This window comes from Hyposmocoma kahamanoa, unplaced genomic scaffold, assembly GCF_003589595.1.
Source record: "Hyposmocoma kahamanoa isolate Upper Pololo Valley unplaced genomic scaffold, ASM358959v1 79, whole genome shotgun sequence".
NCBI classification, from domain to species: Eukaryota; Metazoa; Arthropoda; class Insecta; order Lepidoptera; family Cosmopterigidae; genus Hyposmocoma; species Hyposmocoma kahamanoa.
Window position 1 is genome coordinate 10,854,513 of NW_020653993.1, and position 15,499 is coordinate 10,870,011.

General features: G+C 36.2%; 1 protein-coding gene across 1 annotated transcript; it reads right to left on the minus strand.

Moving 5' to 3' along the window:
• Positions 1-473: 473 nt before the first annotated feature.
• Positions 474-15,106, minus strand: LOC113233555 (RNA polymerase-associated protein Rtf1). Its single transcript, XM_026468677.1, has 10 exons — positions 15,098-15,106; positions 14,555-14,681; positions 9,136-9,351; positions 8,233-8,296; positions 8,030-8,149; positions 2,983-3,143; positions 2,579-2,674; positions 1,688-1,878; positions 861-975; positions 474-625 (listed from the first exon to the last, which is right to left on the minus strand). The coding sequence occupies exons 1-10, from the start codon at positions 15,104-15,106 to the stop codon at positions 474-476; spliced, it is 1,251 nt and encodes a 416-aa protein (XP_026324462.1).
• Positions 15,107-15,499: the final 393 nt, after the last annotated feature.

Here is a 15,499-nt window from a genome sequence, read left to right on the forward strand (position 1 = left end):
TTTTTTAATATTAAGCGACGGGACAAACAAGCCGTGTGCCCGACGGTAAGCTACACAAGCCGGTCCCTCATATAATTAAGTCTTATTTCATTTTAATAAATTTTAAATTTTCTGTTTATTGCGATAATATAAATATATTTGTTGTTACGAAAGTAAACCTTATACAGTCGCTTCTTTTTTGGATAACTAAGAAAACATCTCGAATTCGTCGTCGTTTAGTTACTAAACTCTTTGATTAACGATATGCCAACAGGGTAAATAATATTAACAGTTGTTACTTCTTTTAAAATTTCAAAACTATGACCAATCATTATAAAGATTTCATAGTTTTTCAAACATGTTTGAAATTATGAATGTTTTAGTTTTGGCGACAGCGGTTTTGATAGTATTCGAGGTTTAAACACTGCTGTTGTTTTTTTCTTTTGTGACACGTATCTCTATCTATCTTGTGTGTACGTATAATGGAGAGAACCTTAAAAAGGTTTAGTTTGACGATACCTGCTAAGCCTAAGTTTGTTGATCTGATCCTTGCTGTCAGCGTATTTGACTTCGATCTCTTCCTCTCTCCGTTTTTTTTCCTCTTCTTCGCCACCAGACGATGAGGAACTTGAGGAGCTGCGACGGCCTGGTGGACCAGAACAAATATCGATAAGATATTTAAATAAACACCATTCTGCCAAAAATAAATTGACTAACTTTGAGTGTATTTTTTTAAATTTGTGAAAATAATTGAGTTTCATATTGTACACTGTTGTTTGTTATTGTGTACAATAGTAATTTGTTGTATACACGTCTGTGATGTGAACTTCCCAACATGGACCACCGTTAGTCGTTATAAAAATAACAAAAAAAAAACTTACCAGTAGACTTATTGTCATCAGAATCGGACCCCGAATCATCAGAATAGATGTCCGAAGCTTTCAGTTTAACACTCTGTTTACTAGTACTACCGCCTATGATCTCTGCATCCGCGTCCTGAAACAACAAATATTATTGTTAACGTACAATTCAAATGCCTTAAATCTTTGACCTCACTCCTACCATTTACATAACGCAAACGTGATACCTCCATCCTCCCATCTTTCCGTATATATAACACGAAAATCTCTTAATTTTGTACGGATTACAACCGCACATTTTAGTTTAGCTTATTTTGCGCTCTACTTTCCACGGCCGTTTGTGTACCTGTGAGCTTATGTCACAATTAAATTATTGTTTAACGAACATTCAGTCCATTTAGACATTTAACAACTTAACGACCACGTAAGAGATACACAGCCTCGTTTACCTTGTATCTTTACCAATAAACTTTTTACACACTTATCTATTAATAGATAGGCGTCTATACTACAGCGTAGTATTGGCATATACAACTTTCATTCTCGTACACATTAAATCTTAGTACTTTCAACCTCCTACCCACTCCTCCCCTGTACATAACACAACACTATTACTTTCATCCTCCTACCTGCACATACACTTTACACATTTACTCCACCCCTTTACCTAATCAACCTTAATACTTTCATCTTCTTACCTACTCCTTCCCTTTACATAGTGCAGCCTTATTACCTTTATCCTCCCCTTTACTCCTCCTCTTTACTCCTCCCCCTTACATAACACAGTCTTGTTACTTTCATCCTCTAAACTACTCCTCTTCACAAAAACATAGCCTCGTTATACTTACATCCTCCTCTTCCTTGTCTTTATTCTTCTCCTCTTCCAATCTCCGTTTCTGTTTAAAATGCTCCACTCTAGTCGCTTTCGCGTCTCGCTGCGCCCTCAACGCCGCCATGGCGTTCTGCCTCCGGTCGTCAACGTTACGCTTACGTTCCGTTTTCGCACCGAACAGAGGTGACGCTGAGCGGTCCGGGGCTTCTGTAGAAGAACAAAATCGTCGTTAACTTGGTAACATTTCGTGACTTCTCATAAAAAAAATATGGATCTCCAAAAGCCGTATAAGAAAAGTTGTTTGCCTTAAATATGTGTAATTAATGCAGTTATGAGGTTTCGGGTAAAGTCAAATAAACGGGTACGTAGTTCTCTTGCAATAAAGACTATACAAAAATTTATCGTCGCCTAAGAGTGAAAAGTCTCGAGTTTTCACATAGTTCGTTCTTACTGATTTTTGTTGAACAAAATCTTATAAGCTTCTCGCTGAAATACATTATTAAAGTAATATAGTATCTAAAACAGGTATAATTTATCTAATTAAAATGTCAACTACAAACATTATTGCTTCATTTTACACCACATTTTTATATTCGACCTGAAAAATTCCCCAGAAATCACATACGATGTATTACTCTAAGACTTAGTTATATGGCTAGTTCGTACTTGGATGTGAAAAATCTATGGCAATGAGACGATTGATACATCTATTTTCAAAGAGCAATCCCTAGAGTTTCTTACTCATTCTTCTCAGAGAATCTGTCTTGCGAATGAATGGTAGTTTTGTTTATTGATTTTGATTATTTTAAGTATAATTAGCTCGCCTTTAGTTTAATATTTAATTTTTTTTATGTAATTAAAAAAACATTGAATTATCATTAATTAAAACTTCGAATAAACGCATTACCATTATCTTTATTTTCATCAACGATCTCCCCTGGACTTGGTGAAGGGTTTTCTAATTCTTTCTCCGGCTCTTTCTTTTGTTCTTCCACTTCTGCTTCTGCAAACAAAGAAACAAGGTTAAAAAGAGCATTTTAATCAGACGTGTGAGTGTGTAGATCCGAAGCCCAATTCCTATTGCGTTACCCGAGGCCTATTGCGTTGTCTACTAAGTAATTTTTTTGCAAGAGAAGACTGTGAGTGATTCGATACAGACTGGACGAACTGTGTCCAAAATGTTTACTTCGAAGTTGTGGAAAGAAAACTGAGCTTTGAACAGGAATTAGACTTCTGTACTGTCTGTCGCATCGTACCGATACTAAGAATAGTTTGCTTCGATATTGATTCGACCTATATGACGCTACTAACCTCTCTTCTCTCTCTGTCTCTCACGTTCTCTTTCCCTTTCTTTCTCTCTCTGCGCTCGTCGCCGCTTTCTCGCATCGCGTCTTCTCGCGATCTCGCCGGGCGACGCCGACCTTTCAGCTGCTGAGCGTTTCGCAAGACGGAGTTTGCGTTCTATTTCCCATCTGTAGAAGGAAAAAAATATTCTGGTTGTCAAAAAAGTTTTAATTTTGTGGAGAAAATAAATAATAATAATGAAACAATCTATTTTCAGGATCCATCATTTCGGACCCTTTACAGGTCCCATGGTCACGGTTGATTGAGGTGGTAAAGTCATAAACCAGACCAACAAAAGTTTTAAGTTAAATACCTTATAATTATTAATACAAAGATCGAACACTCAGAAAAAATTCCTTCGATCCGGTCGGATTCGAACCGACGTCTTCTTGCATACCGTGGCAGACGCTATACCAACTAAGCCACAGAACGAACCAACGGACCTCACGAATTTTTCTATGTGCTTGCGTCGTGTCTTTGTACTTGGTCTACGACTTTTTAGTCGTAGCGCCATCTATGAGAAATCTATGACAGATTTATCACCCAGTTAGTACCTTTACAGCTACCAGTCCTAGCGAGAGATGTCGCTATTGTTGTTTCTGAGTGTTCGATCTTTGTATTAATAATTATAACAAACTAGTGGAGTAATTTCACAAAAAATAATTGAATATCAATTCAATAAAAAATTTAATTAAATACCTTATTTAAAATTTTTCAAAGATACATTCCAGTCTACGCAAAGTACAATTACGTAAGGAATGAATTTATCCTTTGTCTTTAATTATGATGGTGAAGATGATAATTACATACTATAACGAAACCATAGTTAGCTTATCAAGCCTCTAAGACTATGGTTGCTTCTAAATTGAGAAGACACGTAATGACTTTCATTTCTAAGTTACGTGCGTTTGTGACTGGTTAGTCATCATCAAACTTATGAGTTCTACTCTTGTGGACATCGCATCTTCCAATCATCTCTGTTATAATAATAATATAACGCACAGACTCAACATCGCCCCGCACAAGGGAAACCCTGTGTCGAAGGTGCCATGGAGACACACATAGACAACCACAAATTACACCCAAACTCACGAGAGAAATAAATGTAGGCCATACAAACATTTCGGCCCGGAAATCGAACCTGGGACCCCTGCGTGGGAGCAGTGGATAGTAACCGTTCGGCCGCGGAGGCAGTTAAAGAATAAAAATAAAAAACTTATTTATATATCATTATTATATACATACAGTACTATACTAAGTTAAGCTTTTAACTATACATAATTAAGATTCTTTTGCTTGTGATTGCACTGGCTCTCCCTATCACAGACATATATCTAGGTAGACGCCGCAAGTAGAGCAATTTGTATGAAAACCAAGCGTGCCACATTTTTTGTACCCACTATGACGTCACAAGAACTATTTAGTGAAGGAAACCTCCTTCCGCTCGCTCTAAATCGATTGACTGAGCGGAGTACGCGCGTAAACACGCGCATTCAATTTAAGTAATCGATTCTAAATAGAATAATGTACAAAAATAGTAGAATATAGTAGAAAAATAGTAGAATAAGATAGTTAAGACCTTCCTTTATTTTAGTTGTTTTAAAAAAAATGTTGATTACCAAAATAATTGTTTTTAAAATAAATTATGCATCTTCTGATAACAAAATCACTTGTCGTGGAAGGAAATGTCCCTGTTTACCCGTTTACCCACAGTTATCGTGCTTTTTCAGTTTATAATGGCACAATTATACATTTATCGACTGGTGTTTATCTACGATAATGGTCGAGCGCGTTCTGAAGTGTAGCAGCGGCATTTCACTCACTTTGGGCACGCGAAGAACGTACACTTGTGGCGTCTATCTAGATATATGTCTGTGCTCCCTATCATTCAACTCGGAACATAGCAGTACAGCTATGAGGAACAAACTAGGGAATGACTTACGTAAGCGGGTTCTGCAACCTACCACCTTTTCAACTAAATAGTTGCTAGAAAATAGTATTAACCTCGTTTATTTTATTGAATATCATGTTTTTATTACCATGATGTTCATAATTGTGAAAATACTTCACTGCAAAGACTACAGAGTCAGTTAAGCGGTAGGGCTGTGGTTGGGTGTTGTTTTTGATGCAAATATCGAACAAACACAAAGAAAATTTCCTTCAATCCGGCTGGATGTGAATTAGCACATTTGATAGAGCTAACTGCTCTCCCGAATAGTCCCAAATGAACTAGGGAACAAATTAGCTGATCTCATGAATGAATGACGGAATGACTGATATTTATTTGCTTAAAGTATGGTTTACAATATTACATCACAAGAATATATACATAATATACACAATAATACATCTACAAGAATTTCTTCAAAACATGTCCTACGGTGATACAGAGAATTTATTAATTATCCCAAAATAAATGTTGTCTAATTTAAACATATAGAGGTACATGATTTGCATTTTATTGTTTAGTTTTTTTTTAAATTTATAATTTAATCATATATCCACCATTTATAATTAGTACGTTTTACCTAAAATACAGGATTCTCCTAGTTCAGGTATGGGTGTATTTCGCTTTCCGAATTTCAATGGCACTTTTTGAGTGATTTTTGTAAAACCCTTTTTTCTGTTGGTTTTAAGGTCTTAAACGTATAAATAAGTTCAAGCAAAGTCAATAATTATAATATCACAGGAATATTTAAGTTAAATACAACAAAAAACGATATTTTAGGTCACACGAATGAGATTGCAGTAACACGAATGATTTTATCATAAACATAAATGAGAAAGACGGCACAGTAATGAGAAATTACTATTACAACACACATTTTATCATTCATAAAACAACATTTAACATGTAACAAATATTTTAATATAACTTCTTGTATCAAAATCCTTCTCATCCGTGTAAGATCATCTATCTATCTATATGTTATTAATAAATAAATCTAAATAAGTATTTTGTTAATGTCATATAAACTTTGTTGTACATCAATATATCATCATCACCACCGTCAACATCATCATCATGATCACCATTATCATCGGCATCATTACCATTCACATCATCATCACCACCATCATCATCGTCACCACCGTCATCACCACCACTATCACCATTTAATTGTTGTATTGCAAGTAAAAGTATGGCTTAAAGTAACGATTTGACTTAAAAGTAGACAAAAATGAGAGCGACAATGATATTTGGATACATTTTTAATTGTCAAGTGTGTAAAATATGCTGGACCGTTATAAAAGTGCATGGATTTTAAAGTGCTCGAGTCCGTGCTTCACTCATATCGGGCTTGCTGAAAACCAGCGCTACAGGCTGAAATCTATGAGCCTGTAGCTAATAGCTGAGCAAATCCCGTTTGCGTGCGCCGCGACACGCATTTATTACTACATTTTTAATTTTTTTTTTTATTTATTTTGTTTTAATCATTATAATTATGTTTTAACTTTTGTTGTAAGTCCTGTATTTTAGTTTAAAGTTTATAATGTTCTATTTTAATTTTAAGATCATGTGTGTCTCGGTGCTTACGCAATAAAGTATTCTTATTCTTATTCTTAATAGTTATTTAGATAGATTGCTTTAAATGAATGAGAACGATTTAGTGACTAGCGCTGAAATTGGTATTTAAGTCGATTTATTGCTAAAACGGAGATGCACAGGTTACTTCACTGTGCATCTCCGCACTCCAATCCGACAGGAGCCCCTTCTCACGTGTGCGAAAGGTGAAGGTGATGCGGTATGAACTTCTCTTATTAGGATATAGGAGGATTTTAGTTGAATTGACACTAATGATAAGAAAAATTGAAACACATTTTGTATTCCCAAGAAAACATGTTTATAATAAATTGGAAAGTTACGGTATGTATTCAACGTGTAAGTTATTAGAGTTTATCCTCGATAAGAAATATTGAGATTTCCAAGGGTTTAATTTTTTTTCTTCTTCTGGAACCGGCTCCCATGAATGAGAAATTGCCCACTTTTTTAATTTTTATTTATTACTGTGACGTAGTAAAGTAGTCTTTCTATGTGTAACACAGACTAAGTAAGCAAGCAATCATATTATATAAATAATGCTTAGCATTCATGTAATAACATAAAAGTTTTTGAAAGGGACACATTTTTGGAGTTTATCTGAAAACGACCCGTATATGTGTTATATTTTATGCTGATACGCATAATTAGCCTTAAGTTATTCCTTTGTACAATAGTTATTCAATAAATAATTTATTATTAATATAATATTTTACTGCTATCGGCAAAAACTAAATCTTTGAATGTCAACATTTTGGCAGCTAAACAATTCTAAAGAAACTTCTATTAATGCTGGTTGCACGAGTTTTTCACTTGCGTTTTTCGCAAAGGTCTGTCTTGTGCGCGCAGGTAGGACTGTTCACGAGTCGCTCGTTTGCGCCGGCCGCTAGCTTTGCGTTGGATTTCTTTGCGTTGCATGTGTTTGATATCTAGCATGTTTGACATTTCCACGCAAGCAACAGAGAACGTTTGCGGAGGACAGCACCACTGGCCAATCACAGTGCAGTAGTGTCCACGCGTCCAATAAAACCAAAACATAGACAAGGCGCCGCGCATGCGCGCAAGTCTCTCCGCAACGCAAAGCGGAAGACTCGTGAACGCCTTTGCGCGGAAGGCAGATTTCTACGCCGTGGCCCAGCCAACGCAAGTAAAGAAAAACGCAAGTTAAAAAACTCGTGCACCCGGCATTAGTATAAAGATAACATATTATAACAGTAAGTTACTGTCGTCATGAAGATGTCAAAAAATATAAACAATATAAAAATATTCCTTGTCATATAAGTTAAGTAGTCGAATTTATAGAGAATTATGTATAAAGAAGTCATTAATTGAATAGAAATTTTCATCTCTTAGCCATAACATCAGCTGACGTCTACATGAATTTCTCTATGTGCTTGTTGTCGGACATTGATATTTTATTTAAAAAGCTTTTTGGCTGTAGTGCCATTTGTGAGAAACCTAAGAACTACTTACCTCGTTTTCATGAGATCCCTCCTCTCAATTCTCTTAAAGATTTCCTGTTCTCTTTCCTTTTCTGACATGGCCGCGAGTCGCGCTCTGTCCTCTTCATCTCCCATGAGGTTTTCGTCGTATCTGAAAGAGACAGACAGATATAGACACGATTTTAGAACAGACGCGATGCGATTTTTCCGGGGCATTATGTTCCAATTGCTTACCCATCGTCAAATTCCTCTTCCGAGTCTATGGAATCGTTGTCAGACGAATGTGATGATACTTCACCTGTGTTTAAAGGAGGAAAGTTAAAAAAAATCAATAGTCATCACTTTAAAAAAAATCACCTACTTACTGTAACTATTAAATGGAAGACAGAAACCATAATTATAAGGTGTAAACACAGAACAATAAATACAGTACAAGTGCCAAGTTGGCATGAAACGTGTGCCAACAGTACGCTTAGTTGCACATAATTGAGCTCAGTCCGCCATTTTTCGCTTTGTACGTTATGGTCGTGTCAATTATCTCGTTGCAATATGGCCGCTTCTTTTTTAGATATCTAAGTAAACATCGCGAATTCGTCGTCGTTTAGCTATTGGCCGCTAGATGTCAGCACGATTGAAATTTCAATATAAAATCAAAACGTCGTAACTTGCGAGAATGGGTTTTTTATAATACCAAGTGACGGGACGAATAAGTCGTGCACCTGGTGGTAAGCAACACGCCTATCCATAACAGTTGCAGTGCCACTCAGAATTTAAATCGCAAAGATTTAGGGACACTGCCACTGCGCCCGTCACCATGAGACGTAAATTGACAAGTCCCATGTGCATGTAATTTCACCATACTGAACGGTTTTGAACTTTTAACGATGTGCCAACAAAGTAAAGTTTAAATAATATTAACAGTCCAGAATTTGTTTTCTCTTTAACTTAAAAATTACGATTAATCATTATCAAGATTTCATAGTGTTTATAATTATAAATGTGTGAGTTTTGGCGACAGCGGTTCTGACAGTAATCGAGGCTTAAGGTACTTTCATTGTTTTTTCTTCCGTGGGTGTAAAGCTTAATTTAAATTGTAGCGGGACAGAATGGAAGCAAAATTAAAAAGTCTAAAGTTACCTTCTTCAGGTTCACTGTAAACATCTTTCTTGGTCCCGGACCCTGCACTATCGGTACTCTTCCGTACATCTTTTTTGGGCTCGGGTTTTTTCGGCTCTGGCTTCTTGGTCTCTATGTCAGATTTACTGCCTTTCCGGCGAGGTGGTGATTTTTTCTTTGAAGTATCACTACGAGCGTCTGATTCAGAATCTGATGCGGATGAAGATGATGATTTTGCTGAAAAAAAAAAAGAAAAAAATTATTTAAGCTTTAACTTTATAAGATTGATGGAAATCATGATGGGATAAGAGGGAGGGATGGTCAATTTCGTTTTAAAGTAATTATTTATATACGTGATGCGCTATTTCTGCTGGGAGCAAAGTGGCACGTTTTCTTTCTATACTATTATTACACTGACTCACTTCTATCTGTCATTTTTAGTCTGACTACCTCCAAATTGACACCCAGTCGTCTCTTAACGACTTATCCATAGATGCTACCAATGATCTACATTTAATTTTTATTATAATCCATTGTCTTTGGAGTAAATTGTTTGATCTAAAGATTAACAAGTCCAAAACACAATTTATTACTATGAAGAAAATGGTTTTGTTGACGACAAATGACAATGCTCGACACAGGCGAATCGTACAACGCTTTTCCGATTTAATTGCACGTAAAGCATTTTCTGTTCGGCTTAAGCTTCCGCGGAGTATGGTGACGTACACATTGGTTTGGTTCGCATCACGTGATGACCTTGACTCTTTACCATCTACGGTTTTTCATGACGTTCGTATTACTTATTGGGATATTTTTCGTGTTTGTTATTGGAATGTTCGTATTATATTGGTTGTATTTTCTCATTGAGAAGATTTATAAACTTTATGCCACTTTAGACAGAAAATTACTCCAGGGCTTTCTACACCCAGTACTGGACTATACAAATGTTTAATGCCCGGATTTGACAGTCACCTTGCTGAATAAATTGGAACGGCTCCAAAATATGTGTGCAATAAGCGTTTATCTTTAAACTACGTAAATTTGACCCTGTCGCCCACATTTCACACACAACATAAAAGCATTGACCCCCATACCTTCGACTTTCGCTTCAATTCTTTAACAGTATCTGGTACAGAGTTGTGGAATTCCCTTTACGAACCCATTCGACAATTCACTTCTCAAATAGAATCTAAAAGATTCCTTCAAACGATTTGTCAGGGTATACTTTTAGATCTAAATTATCGACATCTGACGCCGTGCATCACCTTACGAATTTTGTAGCAAGGGAACTAGACAAGGGTAACAAAACTGTGGGTATTTTTCTAGACCTAGCGAAGGCTTTTGATACAGTTTACATCCCTGTGCTGTTACAGAAGCTTGAATCGCTTGGTATAAGGGGCATACAGCTTAAATTACTCGAAAACTACCTGGAGGACCGATCCCAATGTGTTAAAATAGGTGACATTCACAGTTCTGATCTGAAGTGCACTTCATTTGGAATTCCTCAAGGAAGTATTTTAGGACCAACACTTTTTCTGATTTACATTAATGACCTTTGTAACCTAGATTTACAAGGTGGAAAGATCATATCCTATGCTGATGATACTGTTCTACTCTTTTCTGCAAACTCTGACAAGGAGGTATACGACTATGCACAGCGTGGATTCAATATAGTAAATAACTGGCTCCAACATCATTTGCTAACACTAAATACGGATAAAACTTGTTTTATGCAATTCCATATGCGGAAATCAAAGTCATTTATATCTAACCCTAAACTATATGCTCACCATTGTTTTGACCCTACTAACAACCTGTGTAAATGTCCAGACATTGCTATTACTAACAAGATAAAGTATTTAGGTGTTATATTAGATGACATCCTATCCTTTAAACACCATATCGAAGCACTAAGCGCCCGACTCCGTAAGTTAATGTTTGTGTTTAAAAAACTGCGCGTTTCTGCTGATTTTAAAATAATCAGGCAAGTTTATTATGCATTATGCCAATCATTAATTACTTACTGCATTACATCATGGGGTGGTATAGCTAAAACTACTTTACTAATCATTGAAAGAGCCCAGCGAGCTGTCCTAAAGGTTTCTACCTACCGCCCTTTCCGTTACCCCACTGACCTTCTGTATAAGTCATGTAAAGTATTAACTGTAAGGCAATTATTCATTAAGTCCACAGTCCTCAAACAGCACGTATTGCTCCCATATATTACTGAAAACACTAATAAAAGACGAAAAGATATTGTCTGCCCCAAAATTATATCATCAAAACATACTTTTATTTCAAGATTTTTTGTGTTTCTTGGACCATTTTTGTACAATAAATTAAACGCTAAATATTCCATTTATAATTTCTGTTGCTTTAAGGTAAAGAAAATTCTCCAAGAAGCTCTTCAAAATATGTCCTATGAGGATACAGAGAATTTATTTATTATCGTAAATTAAATGTTGTCTTGTTTAAGTGTACATTTTTTTTTATTTTTTTTTTTTTTTAATGGCAATTTATTATTTAATTGTTTAATTTTATTTCATAAGATTCTCCTAAAAAGTATTTATAATATTAATAGTATCCACATTTATAATTAGTAGTACTTTTTACCTGAAATACAGGAATTTCCTAGTTCAGGTACATGTGTTATTTTTACATTAAATCGCATAAGTAGTCTTTAGTTTTCTCTGTACATTATGTTACTGAATAAACAATTTTATTTATTTATTATTTATTAAAAGTTTATAATATTAATTTAACTTTCTCAAGTTTTGCATTTGCTCCCCATCCATTCCTTATTATTACATAGCGATATTGATATTCCTGATTTAAAAAAAGTATTCACGTAAATCATTCCTTCCTTCAATTCATTGTACGTCTCATTGCTGGGACACGGGTCTCTAAAAAGTGGGTTTAGAATTTGGAATAATGATGTGCCAGACAACCATATCAATTACATGGTCCCATGGAAATTTTTTGTACTATGAGTACCAGAGCAACGCATTACAGTATGGGGCGCTCCATGACACTCAGACCAGGGAGACTACTCGCGTTCTCCATTCGACATCCGTCCGAAACAATTACTAACACGCTTAAAAATCCCGTTGTACAATGTCAAATATGAAGCTTCATTCGCATCACGCTTCTAATTTGGTCGAGAATTACTTATTTGCCAGTAATTGTTTCGGACGAATGTCGGAAGGCCCTGTAGTCGTCCGACATTGGTTCAGGAACCAATTTAGAAAAGCTCATTTCCCAAATTAGTCCTATCGGGACTCGGCCCGATATTAATATTGTATACATAAGGGCCTGTGCACACGGCGTATTTTATACGCGCAGACTACGCGCTGATGACGCGCGTTAACGCGATTCAAACGAGATTCAGTCGTAGCCAGTAAACCTATGCATACGTTCATAAATTCATACGCGCCGTAAACGCGCCTTTCAACCGCGTTTGTGAAACTTTTATTGGCATTTACGGAGCGTACTTTCAATGGTAGCATAATGGCGTCGGTCGAGACAGCACTGCTTATGCTAGTTTTAAAAAGAAAAAAATGTAAACTCCCCTGCCAATTTCCTCGGTCTTGCAACGCGACGTTTCATCCGATGTATCGCGTTTGAATTAATACAAACGCAACAATCTGCTTTTCGAACATCTTCGGCGGCGTAAACGCGCGATCGTGAAACGCGCGTCGTCTGCGCTTATAAAATACGCCATGTGCACAGGCTCTTACTAATATTCAGTATGTAGTATTTATTGCACATTTATTGCATCTCCTAATCTATCGCGAGGTCTCGGAAGAAACTGTATTGCTGTGTTGTCATTAAATTAAAATTTCTTTTACACAATGATTCTGCCAATAGCAGGGTTGAAAAATGACACTCTTACGTTGGTGTAACTATGTATGGTTAGATAGTGTTGCTTAAATAATTTTTAATGTCCAACAAGAGCATTTCATTAGTGACCATTAGTATAAAGCGAAATAACTAAATATCACCCCGGGCTGTTATTTGGATTTACTCAGTTAGTCAGCTGGGCTTAGATGGGTGTTAGATGGACTGAGATCTAGGCTAAGATATGGATGACTCCAGTGGTTGAATGGTAATAGATATTATTGTACAGATGTTGTCTACTTTACATTGAATTTTTAGCTTACTGCAAAGGTATATTCTGCCAGAGTTATTTGAAAGGGCGCATGTTATATTAAAAAAAAAATGTTATACAGACCGATATGTCACTATTTTTATTTTTTACTAGGTGGATAAGGTATGAAATTACCGCAAAAGAAAAGTAGATATTTTTCAAATTCATTTCTTTAAATATTGCCTTTTCGATTTTGAGTTTTTGTCACATGCTCCCTAATTCCCGAATTTACTCGACACGAATTGTATCGTGCTCACCCCGGTCGCCGAGCGGAGTCCGCGTCGCCGTCGCGCAGCAACCGAGTGCGTCTAACTGTCATGGCAAAATCTCAGTACAAAGTACTAAAAAAACCGACCTCAAAAGTACGTGGAATTACATCTATTTGCTAAGTTTTTTTGAAATCGGTTACCGGAAAGTGCGCAAACCCGGATTCATCCCCTAGTTCGCCACTATACGGAACTTGACACAAGAGATAAAAAAATCGGTTCTCACTACTCAATGTATATTGAGAGAGAAAAACGCCTTGAATTAGAGAATAGCAAAATCAAAAAATTAGGCGCTATTTATGAAAATGAATCTTCATGCGTGAACAGCCACTCTTAGAGGTGGATGAATTTCTTCAAAATTAAATGGGACCACTATTGAAGGTACCATCTCTCCAACAAAAAAAGAATCATGAATATCGGTGCACAAATACCGGAGTTATCGCGTAACATACATACAAAAAACACAGTCGAATTGAGAACCTCCTTCTTTTTTGAAGTCGGTTAAAAATTCGCTCTATTTGTTTAGTTTTTACGTTTTAACTTAAATCGACACCTCCTACGTAAAGTATCGTAAGTCGAAATTGATAATTTTACAGGGGAGCGTTTTAAAGTTCTGAATTCATTGAAATGAGACACATTTCTCAGTTTTATTCGGCAAAGCTTGTTACTTTAAAACTCGTTCTCGAATAAAACTGAGAAATGCTAAATTCACGTGTTTTGCTCATTTCGTGAATTCAGAACTTTAAAACGCTTCCCTGTAAACTTGGCAATTTCGACATATGGTACTTTACGTAGGAGGGGTCGAAATGCGCGCCCTAAGCATGCGGGCGAGTCTGGCTTGAATTTGGTATTTAGAGGAGTCTAAATTTTGTTGCCTAGTAAATAGAATTCAGATTCGTCATAATGTACATGAAAGCGTCAGTCGCCGCGCGGTGGCCACGCGAGAACTTTCTCCTCGTGTAACTGGGCGCTAAAAGTTGAAAAGCTAACGTAGCGTAGCATGATATAGGCTATAATGTTTACTTACAATTTTTCTTATCATCGTCGTCCCAGTCGGATTCACTATCTGAAGACTTTCCTGAAGATTTGCCCTTGGACTTAGACTGCGGAGGGGAATCTGCTTTTTTCTTTTTCTTTGCTAAGTTCAAGAATTGCTGTAACAGAAATATAAAACCAACTTAATAATCATCACATGGATTCAGCTTAAGATAACATCTTCATCATTCTGTTAGACATCCCAAAATTGAACACGAGTCTTCAAGAGTGGTGCGATGGTGCACAGTAAAAGTATGAGTTCACATAATAATATGATAAAGTATAAAGATAAATTAGTTTCTTGCTCGTTCTTCTCAGTGAACGAGTAGTGGTGATGGTGTGAGGCAAGAAGCTATTGAAATGTTCGGAGAAATGTTCCCAAATCGGAGTTTACGCGGAGGAGGTGAACAGTGTCCAAGTGTTGCGTGAGAGGATTATCTAGCATTTTATACTGTGAGTCAAAAATAATGTGTTTGTGTTGAACAATTTAAAACAAAATTTACTATGCCGTGCGAGACTATGCATTGTGAAAAACGCTGGACATTTTGCCCTGTACCACGTAAGTGTAAATAAACTGTAAATAACTAAAAAATCAATCATTGTAATGTTGATTTCACATTTTTAACTATGCCAAAAACCTCAATTCTTATTAAATATAAGTCAATTAAAAGTAAAAAATAATTAACATAAGCTAAAACATAATCATTTTGATAACAGCTTTTTTCATCGTAACAAAATGAGTAGGTGAGTAACTTAGTTTTTATTTTCAGGAGAAAAGCAGGAAGGGAAATGTGAAATCATTGATATTGTTGCTGTCTCTCTCGGCGCTCGCTTGGTAGTATTCTCATTGCACTCGAAATCAAGCGTAAAGGGAATCGGTTTATTCCTATGTACACTCCAAAACACATTTGTCGATTTATGTTTTGTTCTATCCTAT